A 14,704-nucleotide genomic window follows, 5' to 3' on the forward strand; every position below is an offset into this window, starting at 1 on the left:
ATGATGAGTTATATAATTATATTCCACTATTTTCAGGATAGACACTAGACACGAGTCATGCAACTAGTCGTAGTGTAGAGGGCAACCCCACGAAGACAGGAGGAACCCTAGCATTACTTTCTTCGATAAGATACTCTGAGCATGGCATTCATATTTCAAGTATCGGTAACAGAGAACATGAAGCTGGTATAAGACAGCATTTGAACAGCGGTTCTAGGCGGGTTTAAAGGTTTACAAATTTTCGTGACTCTTGTATCTAAGATCCCTGTCTAACTACATATCGAATTTGGAGTCTCACCGACGCAAATCGGCTTGATCCTTGATTTCTTAGCGTTGAACTATCACTGCAATTCCCAGGAAACTCTAGCCAATCATACTCATATTTCTAGGTCCAGATACGGACACTCTACCACGTATAAGCTTCAAGCATATTCGAGTATAGTCACATAAGCTATACTAGCTCATTTGTTCTTTGTTCTCTAGTTAATCTAATGTCATCAAGTGGCTGGACATACTAGGCCACCTCACGTGCTTCTAATATATGCCAACATTATTCTTTTCCTCTTCCTTTTGCTTCCCCTCGTTCCCCTCGTTCTCCTCATTCATCTGCATCCATGCTACTTTATATATGTAGCATCTATTTTCGTTTTCGTTCCAACATTCTCTCATTTCCACGTTTCCCATTAAGAGAAAAAGTATTTCGCTTGCTGAAGAGAAATCTTACAATACAAAAATGAAGATAAAAGTGTCCTTGCCTCCACGGTACTTAGTCTCTTCTGTGGTAACGTCGCTGGGTGGCCTCTTGAATGGGTAATGCATCCATCCTTCCCTTTCCAGTATTTCGAAATCCCCATCTTTCAATCGGCCAGATCAAAACGCAAAGCTGTAGTATTAAGTATTTACAATTTTCAATTTAGGCTCGACACAGGAGTAATTGGACCAGTTACTGTGATGTCGAGTTTCACAGCTACCTTCGGCGAAATTTCCTTCTCGCTCCAAGGTCTAATAGTTTCATGCGTACTTCTCTCCGCGACTTTCGCTTCGCTATTTTCAGGGACGTTGTCGGATACTTTGGGCCGCACGCGGGCTCTTGCTGCGGGGGCATTAGTCTTTGGGGTCGGTGCTGTCATTGAAGCTAGTGCAAACTAACTGGGAGTTCTGATACTGGGTCGCTTGGTAGTTGGAGCCGGCGAAGGACTGTTTCTTAGTACGCTAGTGGTGTCAGTATTGACCCTTCGCCACTTCCATGGTCTTACTGAATTCCGTTTAGTTACATCTGTGAAATCTCGCCAGCGGAGACTCGGGGACCTCTTGCGTCAATGGTGAAACTTTTCATCACCATTGGGCTGATGGTTGGATTTTTCATGTGTTATGGAACTGTGAAAAGCTCTACCAGTTTTTCTTGGAGATTTCCGCTTGCGCTCCAAGCTGGTATCTCTTTTGCACTAGCTCTATCAGCGCTATACTATCTTCCCGAGTCTCCTAAATGGCTCAATCATCGTGGTCATCTTGGCGAAGCAGAGAGGGCTTGGAACAAGCTAGAGGTAGCTGGAGCTGATCGAGGACCGGATACCTTCCAGGAGTCGGTGCAGCATGAGCAACAATTAGATACTAATTTCATTACTCGATTCCGCAGCTATTATCATGATGCTGTTCTCAATACGCGGCGAGTGATGGGCCCTGCATCTCAGAAACAGGCCTTTCTAGCTGTCTTCCTTATGTCTATGCAGCAATTAAGTGGAATTGACGGTGTTCTCTATATACAGCTTTTTTTCCTTTGCTACTTCGAGTGTCTTCTGTTATACTAACATCTTTTTAGTACGCTCCCCTTCTCTTTCAGCAAGCAGGGCTATCTTCATCTGAAACCTCATTCCTGGCATCGGGGGTCTCGGCCATCTTGATCTTTGCGACCTCGATACCTGCATTTCTTCTAACAGATAAAATCGGCCGTCGAGCATCCACTTTATATGGTGGAGTAGTGCTGTCAATTATTATGGCAATCATAGGATCCCTATATGCTTCTGGAAGCGTTCATCAGACTTCTGGGCCCGGCCGATGGGTGGTAATAGTCTCTATTTACCTTTTCTCAATTTCAAATTGCATGAGTTAGTTCGCCTCTCCTTATTTATCAGATGCTCCTTCCTAACATTATTGATAAATCTCACTAGCTTGGGCTCTTGGGATCAAAGTCTATGCCAGTGAAATACAGCCAGTAGCAACCAGAGCGACAGTCACGGGCCTTGCTCAAAGTGCAAATTGTGTAAGTACATCGTTTTCTCTTGGATTTGTTTGCCGACTTTCTGCTTTTATAAGATTTCATCTGGCTAAGATATGATTCTATCAATCAATTGATCTAGATGACAAACTTTTTCGTCGCGCTTATTACCCCAATTTTACTACCAAAATCGTCTTTCGGCATATACTTCCTCTTCTGTGGATGTATTCTTCTCACCGTTGTAGTCTGTGCACTTTTCATGCCAGAAACAAGAGGCCGTCCACTTGAGACTATCTCAGAGGTGTTTTCGAGTAGTAGTCGGCATGCCCTCCATTGCGTTCGACAGCGGCGATTACAGGATATCCTTTAGTCATTCCATTGCCATTTCCAATCTCAGGGCTCATTGGTCATGAATTTGTGGTTTTCCAAGGTTGACACCCTTCATGAATTTGATCATTATGTTCTCTTTCACCGACTTTCATGAGGGTTGGTGTTCACTTTGCAGGGGCAAATCATCCTTAGTAGAGATGAACCCATAAGCATCCTCATCATACAAATTGCTTATGCTTCTTGGCTACTGACATCTGGAGCTAAGGCCAAAAAGATCTCAATATTTTTCTTCAGCTAAACTACGTGATTTTGGTGAAGAACATGTGATTCTGGTAATCGCCCACAGTTCACAAAGATTTGAAATTCGCCATGCGCCACAAGAGGCAAGAAGATAACTCAAATGATCATATCTATTTACACCAGGGTATACCGTTATTTGGTCACATCTAGGTCAATCTGCTGACGCTGTTCAATGCACACGTCTCCTCATTTATGATATCTTGTCCACTCGCTTGCTTCCAATATCAATCTTGTTTTGTAATCTATAAAATGTATTATCAGTAAGCGTCCCCGTAAAGAGATATGAAACGAGATTACTAACCTATCAACATCCTCATCTGCCATACTCAAAAGTTGATTTTGAATTTCCAGCTCATTGTTTATAGCGATGCCCAACTCTTTCTGTCGAGAAACTATTTTGAGCAATTCGCCGACACTCTTGTCCTGAGATTCGATAGTCTGTTTCTGAAGCCGAAGGACTCCCTGGTTATCCAGTTCGCGTGTTTTATCTGTCTCTTTCCCAAGAACTCGACCGCCTCCGCGGGGCTTACTACTGCTCATGAGTTCATTCTTGTCTTGTATCGAGGCCACTGCGGTATCCAATCTACTCTTCTGCAGCATTGCATGATGCAAATTTTCCAATCCGTCCTTTTCTTTCTTTGCACTGGCAAGAAGATCCTTTCGTCGTCTTATTTCGCCCTCACCAAGACCACTACCAGCCCAATTTTCATTCCCTGGATTCTTCAGGCCGTCTTCAAGTGCTGTAATCATTGATCCGGCCTTTGCTAAACTCGATTTTGCATGTGCTGAACTTTCATGTTGTTTCTGAGGAGTTGTGGCTTGATCCCTTCTCGTCAGATACAGGCGAGCGTCGTGCAAATGGGATTTCATCTCGCGGTGGCAATCCAACCACAATACCGGATCTGTTATCGGCGCAGATCCCGCACTACCAGGACTAGTAACTGCTTTGTGTAATCTCGCAGACGACGTATTTTCTCCTGCAGAAGCTTGTATAGGTAAATTCAAGAACGACCGCCATACGCTCGTATTCCGCCATCGTTGGTCGTCCGAATTATTGATTGCTTGTAGGTATTTCTCTAGGCCTCGTCGTCGCTCCTCTCTCAGCTTCTCGTTTGAATTTGTGTTGTAAAACCAGGACTTCTTGGGGAGCGGTACCGGAGGTTGTGCGTCGACTTGGTGGACTAGATCATCGTGGAAAGTCGCAAATTCGGAGTAACGTTTTTGGACGACTATGGATCGCAAAGGTAGTCGGACAGTTATGTTGTAAGTCGTGTAGTCCCCCGTTAGAGTTGCTGTGGGTATGGTAATTTCAACATTTGACGGCATGATCAATAAATCGAATAGCAAGCTTCATTAATTCAAAAATGATTGGAGTGAAGAGTGAAGTTGGGCGTCGAGTTTGCCTGAGATGAAGTTAAGCTCTGCTTATCTACAGAGACCCACTTTTCGATGACGCAGCCAGCGACTTAGATGGACCAATGATCTTCTGCGGAATGATCTTTATTTACACCTCAAGTCTTCTCAGGTCGATCCTTATAGCAGGCAGTTAAGCTCTCTTCAACACTAGGTCGATTTCTTAGGTCTTCCTGAGTGCTACATATGTGTTGAGGTTACGAAAGCGCGAAGGCAGACGTTGCAGTGGCCATCGTCACATGACAGGCCCATCATGATCGTGCACCCTCCAGTGCAACTTGATGACTCGGTGGATTCAACAAACAATCAAGACGCATCACTGTGTATGACATTATCCAATATCTCCTCGACAGAGAACACATCCGGCGACAGATATGCAAGCTCCGCTCAAAGACCACCTCCGCTTCCCCTGAGAAAGGACGCAAGTTCCTCAACGATATCTTTGGGTCCACCCGGAGACCCTCGGGATGGACGACGAAGGTTACTACTGATTTACATCCACGGCTTTATGGGTGCGGAAGATAGCTTTCGAAAATTTCCAGCTCACGTGCACAATTTAGTCGCCAATGCTCTGGCAGAGTCGCACGTGGTGTATTCAAAGATATACCCACGATATAAATCACGGCGTCCAATGAGTGCTGCTCGCGATGAGTTCAGCAGTTGGTAGGCTAAATGTTTCAGTACTGCTTATCTGAAGCCGAACTGATATTTTGATGTCAGGTTATCACCGCATGAATCAGACCAAACTGATGTTATCTTACTCGGACACAGTCTGGGTGGCATACTGGCCGCAGAAGTGGCCCAGGCTGGATCTGAGAATGAAAGCAGTCCCAGCAGATATAGACATCGCCTGCTTGGAACGTTAAACTTCGATGTACCTTTTCTAGGAATGCATCCAAGTGTTGTTAGCACTGGACTCTCCAGTTTATTCAATCCGAGGCGTATAGAAGATCCGTCTCAGGAAGACCTAAATCGAACAACTTCACCAAAAACAACAGATTCTCTTCCAAGCGACCAAAGCTCTCAATACTCGACAGAATCGACAGCGTCTTCTTGGTATGAGCAGATACCTGATTCGAATTTTGACCCTCCATTCGTGAATGATGTGCATCGCGTGAAGCGTAACCAGTTAGATGGTGCTATGAATTTTTTGAAGAAGAACTCAGGAAACTTGAGAACGGCGGTCAAAGAATATGCCAGCTCTTACTTCGAATTTGGTGGTTGTCTTGCCGACTATTCAGGGCTTCGCAGGCGATATGCGCTGTTGAAAGAGTTGGATGGTATAGATGATTTGAAACCAAAGGTTGATAAGCATGGTCGGCTGCAGAAACGGGTCAGGTTTGTGAACTACTACACAGCAAGTTCTGGATTCCCTAAAAAGTCACCATCAGAAAGTCTTCAGGTGAGGAATTCTACAGACGGGTCCCCGTCGAGTCGAGCGTTAGCTACGGGATCACTTGAAAATTTGACCAAGCTCCCCAGCCCCATACTGTCAGGTGACAACGATACCGATGAGCATCTAACTGAAGTTGAGCCGTCACCCATGCAGGAGTCCCCTTCACCAAAATGGTCGTTTGAGACCCTACCCGAGCATTTGTCACCGAACGCAGACTACGAAGATAACGCGGACAACAAAAATTACACGTCTGTGCTCGAATCCCTCCCGCCTCTACCGACAATACCCCCAAAGCCATCAATATTCGATCCATCCAAATACACCAATAAAGAAGTGTTTAAACAGGCGCAAAAAGAACATGAACGATTGGTGAAACTCCACGAAAGAGCTCAGAAAGAGCTCGATACAACTATTAAAGAGCGTGAAAAGCTTGTGCAGAAACTGAATGAGAACAAACAAAAACCAGAAACAGTATCCCTCCGATCACAGAGCAGAGGTGATCTCGACAATAGCATTATTCCATACAATGAAAACGACGATATTGAAGATAGACAGCCGCCTTCTACCTCGACATCCATCAGAGAGGAAAGCTTGTCATCAATGGTACCTTCAGAAACGACCAAGACCGATACCAATCCCATTTCACCATCCTACATACATGAGCCAACATCATCGTCATCACTAACACAATCAACATCAACGAAACTACCAAAAGATCGTCTATTCTGCGCCCTACCGCCCAGCCCCGTCGATCCGCAATGGGTGCGCATCTTCATGCCCGATGTTGATCAAGTTGTTGCCCATCAATCAATATTTTTACCCAACGGGTTGTATTATGAGTGGCTGGTCAATGATACTGCGGCTAGAATTGAGCAATGGGTTCAAGATGATTGTACTCGACGAGCAATCTGGGAACAGTTCGGAGAAATTTCGTAAGTCCAATGCGGTATCGCCTAATGTATACATGTATATACGATCTTGACTTCATCATGAGTTTGGGATGTATTCGATTAATTAGTATTCTGGGTATCATGAACAAATTCTCACTATTATATATCCCCAATAGCTAATTCCAGATATCTCTCTGCTGTAGAAGATCTCTCTGTCCGTAAAATTCACCCACAATGGTGATGATCATGTCCAGGAGAATACGAGACTGCTCTTCTCCAGTGACTGTGGTATCCGGTAATGATTTCCTGATAGTAGTCTCTTGGAGGGTAACCATCTCTTGCTCGCTCACACCTGCTTCAAGCGGAGATGAAGTATTCCTCCTTCGTCTCTCACCTTCCTCTTCTTCAGTATCTTTTCCGAGAAACTGTGCCTGTAACTGAAGTTTAGCCGCTTCGAGGTCTTTAATTGCCTGCGTTTCAGCTGACTCCACACTCTCCATTGCAATCTCCTCCTCGTCATCGCTAGATTCTTTGTCTTCAGATTCAGAATCCACAACCATGGCGTTTGGAATAGAAGTGTCCTTATTTCTATTCAACTTCTTCAGGAGATTAAGCGCTTTCCTTCCGAAAATTCTCAATTCACCGACTTCTTCACTGCCCAGCTCGCCTACATCTCGACATCGACCTAACAGACCCCATGCCCATGCACCAATACGTCGTAACTGATTTGCATCGTTATCCTTAACGCATTTTATCATCACAGGCCCTAATAGTCGGATAACCCCAAGCACAGATTCCATGTCCATGCATGCTAGCTGTGCCATTTGTGGTTCTGCAGTGTATAATAATTGCGTCCATGCTGTCCGAGCAGCCTTGGAGTGGAACGGGAGTGTGATAGGGTGACTTTCATCGAGATCAGCAATTGAAGCGGCCGGAGGGGAGCATCGTAACATTGTCCGAAGGAGAACGAAGCGATGCTTTAGTAGATTGTAGTATGATGACTGAGCGTCTCGTTTTTCTTCGCCATCAAACTCGGTTGCGTCCTTGGTGGTGGATGTAGCAATCACTACCCCGTCAATGAGGACATAGCCGGACTCGTCTTGGGCTTGTTCTGTCTCTCCTTTCGTCTGATATACGAGCTCTGTTCCAATCTGATCGATTGTTACATCGGCTTGTTCAATCTCTTTTTGTTCCATCTTGGCTTTTGGCGCAACGAAGAGAGGAGGTAAGGAGTTCGCTTCGGACCTGTAACAATGAGGAACACAATCTTATTAGCTCAAGATCAAACCCATATGCACTTAGCCCATTGCGTAGAACAACCGGGAGAAATGGGATCTGAGCTTACCTGACCAGGCGCAAGTATTCCAATCCATCCTCCGGTGGGCCGTAGAGTAGCTCATCGAAGCCGGCATCATCCAAACCAGGAAAAGCACTTCTTTGCCCATAAATGGGATCTACCCGGGGCTGCTGATTATTGCGTTGACGGCCGCTCTGTTTATTTGAAGCTGTGGTAGTTTTGCTATTATACCCCAAGTGTTCTTCTTCACCTTCGTTTCCGAATGCGTCCGCGTCCACGACATCGTCTTCAAGGTCATTCCTCGTCGATCGTTCGGGTTGGGCCACAGGAGGCGTATGCACGGACTCGTCCAGGTCATCATAGGAAATTTGTTGTCGCGCACGCTTCGCAAGGAAGCTGTGTTGGCTGTCTTCCAACACGGACTCTGTCTTGCGTTTTTCGGGCATCTTATGAAGGATTCCAGTTGAAGTTGGCTAAATCTTGTTGAGGTTCCGGAGATGGCGTAGTCTGCAGAGAGTTAAAATTAAACTAGGCCAGCCATCTTGGTATTTCAGGAGACATCAAAACATGGTTCCCCTTTATTTTAAACAACGATATGCAGCTGTATAAGGTATTCTTACAACTGAGTGTGAAGTTGGTGTTTGTATGAAGCTAGGCAGACGGTCTAAAAGTCTCCGTGCCATCTTATCGATAACAGGAACCAAAAGCGGAATAGCGACATGGAAGCTTAAGCTACTACAGCCTACAGCTAAAGTGGACCAATCAACCAGAGACCGGGGAACATGGGCAAGAAAAGAACAGCTAACGTTGAATAAAGTCATATTTCCTTTTGTGTTTGTTACTTCTAATACAATAAAGTTCTTTCTCCGATTCAACAAACACGCTTATGGTCTCAAGCGCTGAGGGTCGCGAGGGAATAGAGTCGCCAAACGAACATTTGGCAGACCCAAGAAGAACATGACAATACGATTCAGACCAAGACCACCACCAGCATGTGGAGGGCAACCCTGTCGGAAAGCATTCAAATAATCTTCAAAACCTTCCGATTTGGGGTCAACCCCTTTCTTGATCATACTCTCTTCCAGCTCCTTGACGTCGTTGATACGCTGAGCTCCCGACATGATCTCCTCACCACGCATGAAAAAGTCGTATGAGTGTGAAAACGTGGGATCGTTGGGGTCTGCTTTGGTATAGAATGGTCTGACTGCCATGGGGAATCTGTCGAGCACATAGAAGTCGGTATCGTACTTCTCACGGATGATCTGTCCCAACTTCTTCTCCATAGCGGTGGTGAAGTCGTTCTCAAATGCTTCTTGTTCAGAAGTGTCGACGCCGGCTTCCTTCAACAAGGCAACACCATCCATATAGTTCAATCTGAGAGCTTTACCATCCTTGGGCAACCTGAAATCGCCTGCTTTGGGGTATGATTTCTGAATAACGGCAATCTCGTCCTTGTAGCGTTCCTTGAGCTCGGTGAGGATGAACACAAGCAGTTCTTCGGCGAAGTCAAGCACCTCGTGATAGTGATGTCTGAAAGTCTTCTCGAAATCGAGTCCAGTGAACTATACGAATCATTAACAACCGAGCCACAGAAAAAAGAGATTCTATATACTTACTTCTGTCAAATGACGGTGAGTATTACTATTTTCAGCACGGAACACAGGACCAACTTCAAAAACGCTCTCCATATCTCCAGCAATGGCCATTTGTTTCATAAGTTGAGGACTCTGCGCCAAGTAACCCTTTTTGTTGAAGTACTTGACTTCAAAAACTTCACTTCCTCTTTCGTTGACGATCCACTAAGCTTCGATGAAAATATCCAGCGTGCACCACTCTTCAGCATGAACTCCGTGAACAATTGCGCAACTCCGCTTGAGATCCAGGTAATGGCTTGACTGGTCTCTGTTTGTAGGTCGAGCACACGGTTATCTAAACGAGTCTTGAGTGTGACAACAGGGACACCCTCAGCGTCGAGTTCAGGCTCTCCTTCGATACCATCGGTAAGTGGTGGTGGTCGTTCAGCATCCTTGACTTGCATCGGGAGTACTTGGGCGGCTTCTGCGATCATGTAGATCTTTTTGATCTGAAGTTCCAACTCGGTCAAAGTAGCAGATGCGATAGGAACAGCGGGCTTCTTTGCGATACCGGTGACCTGCACGATAGAGTTGACATTAAGACCAGTAGTCCATTTCACCATTTGCCTCGATACAGGACCTTCTTGGGGTGCCGCAATGACTGTCTGAAGCTTCTTTCCTTTCTGTCTAAGCATGAGGAAACCAAGCTTGGCGCTCTGTGATCGGGTATTGTCGACACGTGCAACAACAGTAACTTCCTTCTCATAATGTTCTTCTCCTAATTTCGAAAAGTCGATAGCGGGCACAAGATCTTCGCTCTCTGGGAGCTTGCCATATAATCCAACAGCAGTATCTGCTGCTGTACTAGCGGCCTTCTGGGCTTGTTCCTGAGCAGCACGAGCTGCAGCCTTTTCGGCTTTGGCTTTTTCTTTAGCGGCTTTTTTCAATGCGCTTTTGCTAGGAGCAGCGGCGCCCCCCTCCGCGATTGGAGCATTTTCGATCGCAGGAGAATCTTCTGAGCTCTCTTCAGGCTTCGGTCGATGGGGAAGGGTTGTGTCGGCCATATTCAGATGCTTTTTCGACGATAAGACGAGAAAAATATATAGCTATTTCACCATGCAAATTAGTATGAGAGAGGATTAATGCACAAAAATTTTAATTAAATTGGCTGTTTGTAGTGACTCACAGTAGAATCAAATAATGTCTTATGATTCACAAAGTCTCCGGCTCAAAACTTCTTGCCATTGTCACCCCGCTGTCTGGAACGGCCCCTCATTAACCCAGCCCTAAGCCCTAAGTCCTGATTCGTACATCACGTGCATATTTTCTAATATCCTTGTCCCAGGACGAGAAAATAGGTTTATCCGTTAGTAGTATTGGAAAAGTACTATTTTACGATTCTTTTCCTTCTCATATGAAATAATCAGCCGAGTTCGGGCTGCTGTTGGCTTGAAGCGCCATCCAATTAACGAGAGTCGCATGCAAATAAACTAGAAAGCGCTATTCGCAAATGGTTTCTTATATTATACATTACTCCATAGAAAGATTGATTTGGGATATCATTGTATTAGTGTATAGTTGTAACTATACAGAGTCCTGTGATATGTGAGACTGTCGGCCTTAGATTTCAAGGCTATGAAGCTGGTATATATCTCAACGGCATTTGTTGACAAGTTTTGGTATGCAATGTATATTTACATATCCAGGTTTCGACGGTGATAGCTAGTAGAGACTGCTCAGTATTCAGAAGACTTCAGCGCCCACTCTACGGCGTATTTCACATCGTCCGCAATGATTGTCGGTTCGTATGAGGGAGTACCACCACCATACACGCCGGTCCGCACAAGGATCGAATGCCATTTGCTACCATGTTCACTCTTGTAAGAGTTCGCTCCACGAATATCAGATTCCGGATTATCACCGATCATGAAAACGTTCCTTATCGGAGGAAGACTGTCACTATCAAATATCTTCGATCGGTTCCTTAGTAATTGGTTTTCAGCAAATCTGTATGTAAGCGCATATGGCTTTCCAACCACAGTTTTAATAAGCTCGACTCCATAGTCCGGCCCTCCAGTTACGGCTGACCAGGTTCCTTCCAAAGCTTCACGGAAACCTCCTTGACCGAGTCTCGGAAGATGGTAACTTGCTGCCCACCATAAATCTGGATTCGAAAAGTACAGTGGAGGTTGGCCGTCTTGCTGATATCCGCGGTTTGGCAAATTAGACTTGCCGTTCTTATCAGACAACGTTCCCAGGATACCCTGCGAAGATAAAAGTATGTCTATTATGATCTGGGCGTCAAGACCCCAGTCTCGTGGGTCATTGAACACGAACATTGCGTCAATTTTAAGACTTTTCTGAGGATCGCTTGGGTCAATTGGTTTGGGAAGCGGCCGTGCAAAAGACTTGTAATAGTCTTTGAAGACTTTGGCGAACGGCCATATACCGGGATGCGCAACGAATATATCTGCTGGCGTCACGACTGATTTGAATCCGTACCTGTCCGACAGATATTAGACCAGTTACCATCGATAATCCAGCTCAGCAACAGTGACATACCTTTCGGCGACTTGGCGGCAACTGTCACCGTCACCGCCGGCTACTAGAATAGTTTTATTCTCTAATGCCTCCTGTCCAAATGCGCCATTGACCAGCTCAGCAAACGGTGAATGACTCTGAATAATGACGCTTGGATCTAGAGATATGTTCAATTTTTCGCTAATCTCGGCGACTCTTTCAGTCTCATGCTTTCCGCCGCCATTCGTCAACAAGATAAAGGGGATCCCGCGTTCTTGGAGGGTACGAAGAGCATCTGAAGCGCCAGGTATAGGTTTGGAGGAACGAAGGAGGACGCCATCGATACTAAATTCGTACATAGAAGTCAGCAAGAATCATCCAAAGAAATCATCGAGATACTGACTCGAAAGCAAATGCGATATCAGGGGCTTCTGTAGCGGATGTCAAGAAATCACGGCGATATTGGACGGGCCGTGAGACAAGTATCCTTAGTCCTGCATTGTAGCGAAATTGAGAAAAGAAAACTGATCGTGGTAAGCGATTCAGTAGCATCTTTTGTCAATTGGTGTCTGCTTCTTGTTTCAAGAAGTTGAAAGAGTGGTTGGGGATGACGGATAACCACGGGACATACGTACTGCAATGCGCCCCACATGGTGACACAGATGCTTATTTTCACCACCAACGACCTGCATTCGAGTTGAACTCCACACTATTATTTACTACGTACTCTGTACATCGAACAGAAATCGAGACTTGTATCAAGTATTAGACACTTGTTTTCCACGCAACTTCTCAGTCACAGCCAAGTATGAACCACTTTTGATGTCGTCAATGATCCCCGGCTCACGGGGCTGCCATCCCAATCTCTGAAATGCTTTAGCGCTGGAAGCACGATTCACTGCGCAAAGGAATTTACTGAAGAAAGGACCAAACTTTGCTACCGCTTCATCGAATTTGAAGAACTTTACAGGCAACGCCAGAATCGAGCCCATTGCCTCTGCAAGTTGCAACGCTGTAACATCCGTGGACGAGGTACAATTGTATACTTCTCCGGCACTTGCCTTTTCAGCTGCCAGAATGTACATCCTTGCCGCATCATCGACGTGCACAGTCGATGTTCTTGTACTGCCGTCCTCGACACATGTCACTTCCCCGTTGCGGGCATGCATCTGCATGAATAGCCGTATACCACTTCCTCCGCGTCCGTAGACGTATGGGGCCAGGCGAATTGCAATCACGCGAACACCCTTCTCTCTAGCCCAGTTGATAGCATGATCTTCGGCCTTGAATCGGTCATTTACTGGTTTTTTCTGTAACGGCGATGTTTCAGTAGTCTCCTCACCGTTGGGGTCGGCTTCAACCACTAGTGACCCTGAAGTGACCAGCAGAGGTTTATCGGTTCCTTGTATAGTTTCACAGATTGCATCGACTGCAGCAGCATCGATACGCAGGCCTGCATGGTAGTCCGGGTTTCTCGTCATGACATCGGCGAGGTGGATGATGATCTCGGCATTGGCACTTTCGTGGCGCAGTACGTCGAGAGCCTGGAGGTCACCGCGAACTGGTACAGCCCCGAGACTTCTCAGCTTTTCGTCGCTGGCCTCTATGCGAGAAAGACCGTGAACCTCGTATCCATGGGCGATGGCATGTTCTGTGATGACGCTGCCGAGATACCCACTGGCACCGGTCATGAATATGCGGCTTTTAGTTGGCTGGGCCATAATGTCGGTAATGCTTGGCCCGTAGTTCTTGGATACGTACGATCTTCGTATGGGACATACGTTTACTCGATTGTTACTACATCCTTTGGGAGTCTACTCTGGTATTTATACCACGATACGAGCACGGATTTCGGAATGAGCGTTCAGTTTTGCAGTCCTAGATACTTAGTAGACAGTCGTCAGACTCGTACTAAAATCTACTAACGTGTACACTTAGGGCATACACTCACCCTCGTAGTCGTCATAGTACAGAAGTTAGGAGCATTTACCGACGGATATTCGGAGATAAGAACATTTGCCGTTGGAAATGCTGTACGCTATATGACCGATGAAACATGGCTTGAACGTCAAAATCTCTATTACTCCGATGTGCACCTGAGCAGTATACAGTTTGGGCAGGGATCTGGGGCAGATTCGGTATGTTTATTCAGCCTGCCTACGTAGCTAGGGAGTGTCTGGAGCCAATTTCATGCATATAGGTAGTACCATGAATACAAGTGGATATGGTACTATGTAGATTCTCTGATACAGGATATACTCATTTAGTGCCTGCATCAATGGGTATTTGAGATTTTCATCGGTATCTCCCAAGGTCATGTCAACATTGAAGGTCGCCCATCTGCTAAATAAGAAATCTTTGGACGTGGGTGGCTGGAATTCAGTATCCACGGGAAGTCCGGATGCATATCTGAAGGCTCCTTCCTCGCAACCTTGGAACCATCTGGGCAATGTCAAATTTCAGAACTTTGAGGAAAGATAACGCCAGAATTTATGCGGCGCCATTGGGCTATATAGCCAAGTTACTTTGGATTTTAGAATCTATCTGAACAGCTAAGAATTCCTGTGCGAAAGTAGGAAACCATCACCGACGATTTAGAAAGAGTTTCATATCGTAAATTGTGGCATATTCTTCCCAGGGTGGCTGGCGCAATGGTAGCGCGTTGGTTTTCGGCGTCAATCAATCTCATGATTGATTGTACTGATTCACCAAAGGTTGTGGATTCGAGTCCCACGTCGCTCGTTTCTTTTTTCTTTCTTTTTTCCTTTC

At 45.6% G+C, this 14,704-nt stretch overlaps 7 protein-coding genes and 1 non-coding gene across 8 annotated transcripts; 3 read left to right on the top strand and 5 right to left on the bottom strand.

The window, feature by feature from the left end:
* Positions 1-685: 685 nt before the first annotated feature.
* TSTA_034020 (hexose carrier protein, putative) lies at positions 686-2,264 on the top strand (the record flags this gene model as incomplete). The annotated part of the gene is made up of 6 exons (XM_002480552.1): positions 686-810; positions 918-1,138; positions 1,181-1,220; positions 1,271-1,749; positions 1,980-2,062; positions 2,217-2,264. Exons 1-6 carry the CDS (start codon positions 734-736, stop codon positions 2,262-2,264), a joined length of 948 nt encoding a protein of 315 aa, XP_002480597.1. The 5' UTR covers positions 686-733.
* A 311-nt stretch (positions 2,265-2,575) lies between these two features.
* Positions 2,576-4,220, bottom strand: TSTA_034030 (SNARE complex subunit (Vam7), putative). The gene is made up of 2 exons (XM_002480553.1): positions 3,147-4,220; positions 2,576-3,087 (listed from the first exon to the last, which is right to left on the bottom strand). The coding sequence occupies exons 1-2, from the start codon at positions 4,169-4,171 to the stop codon at positions 3,036-3,038; spliced, it is 1,077 nt and encodes a 358-aa protein (XP_002480598.1). The 5' UTR covers positions 4,172-4,220; the 3' UTR covers positions 2,576-3,035.
* Positions 4,221-4,511: 291 nt separating this feature from the next.
* TSTA_034040 (uncharacterized protein) lies at positions 4,512-6,590 on the top strand (the record flags this gene model as incomplete). The annotated part of the gene is made up of 2 exons (XM_002480554.1): positions 4,512-4,921; positions 4,979-6,590. 2 exons carry the CDS (start codon positions 4,512-4,514, stop codon positions 6,588-6,590), a joined length of 2,022 nt encoding a protein of 673 aa, XP_002480599.1.
* A 49-nt stretch (positions 6,591-6,639) lies between these two features.
* TSTA_034050 (uncharacterized protein) lies at positions 6,640-8,456 on the bottom strand. Its single transcript, XM_002480555.1, has 2 exons — positions 7,890-8,456; positions 6,640-7,789 (listed from the first exon to the last, which is right to left on the bottom strand). Exons 1-2 carry the CDS (start codon positions 8,285-8,287, stop codon positions 6,721-6,723), a joined length of 1,467 nt encoding a protein of 488 aa, XP_002480600.1. The 5' UTR covers positions 8,288-8,456; the 3' UTR covers positions 6,640-6,720.
* Positions 8,457-8,725: 269 nt separating this feature from the next.
* Positions 8,726-10,479, bottom strand: TSTA_034060 (aspartyl-tRNA synthetase Dps1, putative; the record flags this gene model as incomplete). The annotated part of the gene is made up of 3 exons (XM_002480556.1): positions 8,726-9,403; positions 9,458-9,583; positions 9,619-10,479. 3 exons carry the CDS (start codon positions 10,477-10,479, stop codon positions 8,726-8,728), a joined length of 1,665 nt encoding a protein of 554 aa, XP_002480601.1.
* A 477-nt stretch (positions 10,480-10,956) lies between these two features.
* TSTA_034070 (HAD superfamily hydrolase, putative) lies at positions 10,957-12,526 on the bottom strand. The gene is made up of 3 exons (XM_002480557.1): positions 12,339-12,526; positions 11,978-12,280; positions 10,957-11,917 (listed from the first exon to the last, which is right to left on the bottom strand). Exons 1-3 carry the CDS (start codon positions 12,485-12,487, stop codon positions 11,152-11,154), a joined length of 1,218 nt encoding a protein of 405 aa, XP_002480602.1. The 5' UTR covers positions 12,488-12,526; the 3' UTR covers positions 10,957-11,151.
* Positions 12,527-12,630: 104 nt separating this feature from the next.
* On the bottom strand, positions 12,631-13,901 carry TSTA_034080 (NAD dependent epimerase/dehydratase, putative; the record flags this gene model as incomplete). The annotated part of the gene is made up of 2 exons (XM_002480558.1): positions 12,631-13,749; positions 13,887-13,901. 2 exons carry the CDS (start codon positions 13,899-13,901, stop codon positions 12,694-12,696), a joined length of 1,071 nt encoding a protein of 356 aa, XP_002480603.1. The 3' UTR covers positions 12,631-12,693.
* A 671-nt stretch (positions 13,902-14,572) lies between these two features.
* TSTA_034090 lies at positions 14,573-14,677 on the top strand. The gene has a single exon. It is a non-coding gene; the product is annotated as a tRNA-Arg (tRNA).
* The last annotated feature ends 27 nt before the right edge of the window (positions 14,678-14,704 follow it).

Source organism: Talaromyces stipitatus, genomic scaffold (assembly GCF_000003125.1).
Source record: "Talaromyces stipitatus ATCC 10500 scf_1105507295541 genomic scaffold, whole genome shotgun sequence".
In the NCBI taxonomy this organism is placed as follows: domain Eukaryota; kingdom Fungi; phylum Ascomycota; class Eurotiomycetes; order Eurotiales; family Trichocomaceae; genus Talaromyces; species Talaromyces stipitatus.

Bases quoted from the DNA above. Each gene is read 5' to 3' on its own strand.
- TSTA_034070 (XM_002480557.1), bottom strand. From the start codon at position 12,487: ATGCTACTGAATCGCTTACCACGATCAGTTTTCTTTTCTCAATTTCGC. The intron at 12,281-12,338 runs GTCAGTATCTCG...GTACGAATTTAG, and splicing joins GATATCGCATTTGCTTTCGA to TATCGATGGCGTCCTCCTTC. The intron at 11,918-11,977 runs GTATGTCACTGT...TCTGTCGGACAG, and splicing joins TGCCGCCAAGTCGCCGAAAG to GTACGGATTCAAATCAGTCG.
- TSTA_034030 (XM_002480553.1), bottom strand. From the start codon at position 4,171: ATGCCGTCAAATGTTGAAATTACCATACCCACAGCAACTCTAACGGGG. The intron at 3,088-3,146 runs GTTAGTAATCTC...TACATTTTATAG, and splicing joins GCAGATGAGGATGTTGATAG to ATTACAAAACAAGATTGATA.
- TSTA_034050 (XM_002480555.1), bottom strand. From the start codon at position 8,287: ATGCCCGAAAAACGCAAGACAGAGTCCGTGTTGGAAGACAGCCAACAC. The intron at 7,790-7,889 runs GTAAGCTCAGAT...TCATTGTTACAG, and splicing joins GAATACTTGCGCCTGGTCAG to GTCCGAAGCGAACTCCTTAC.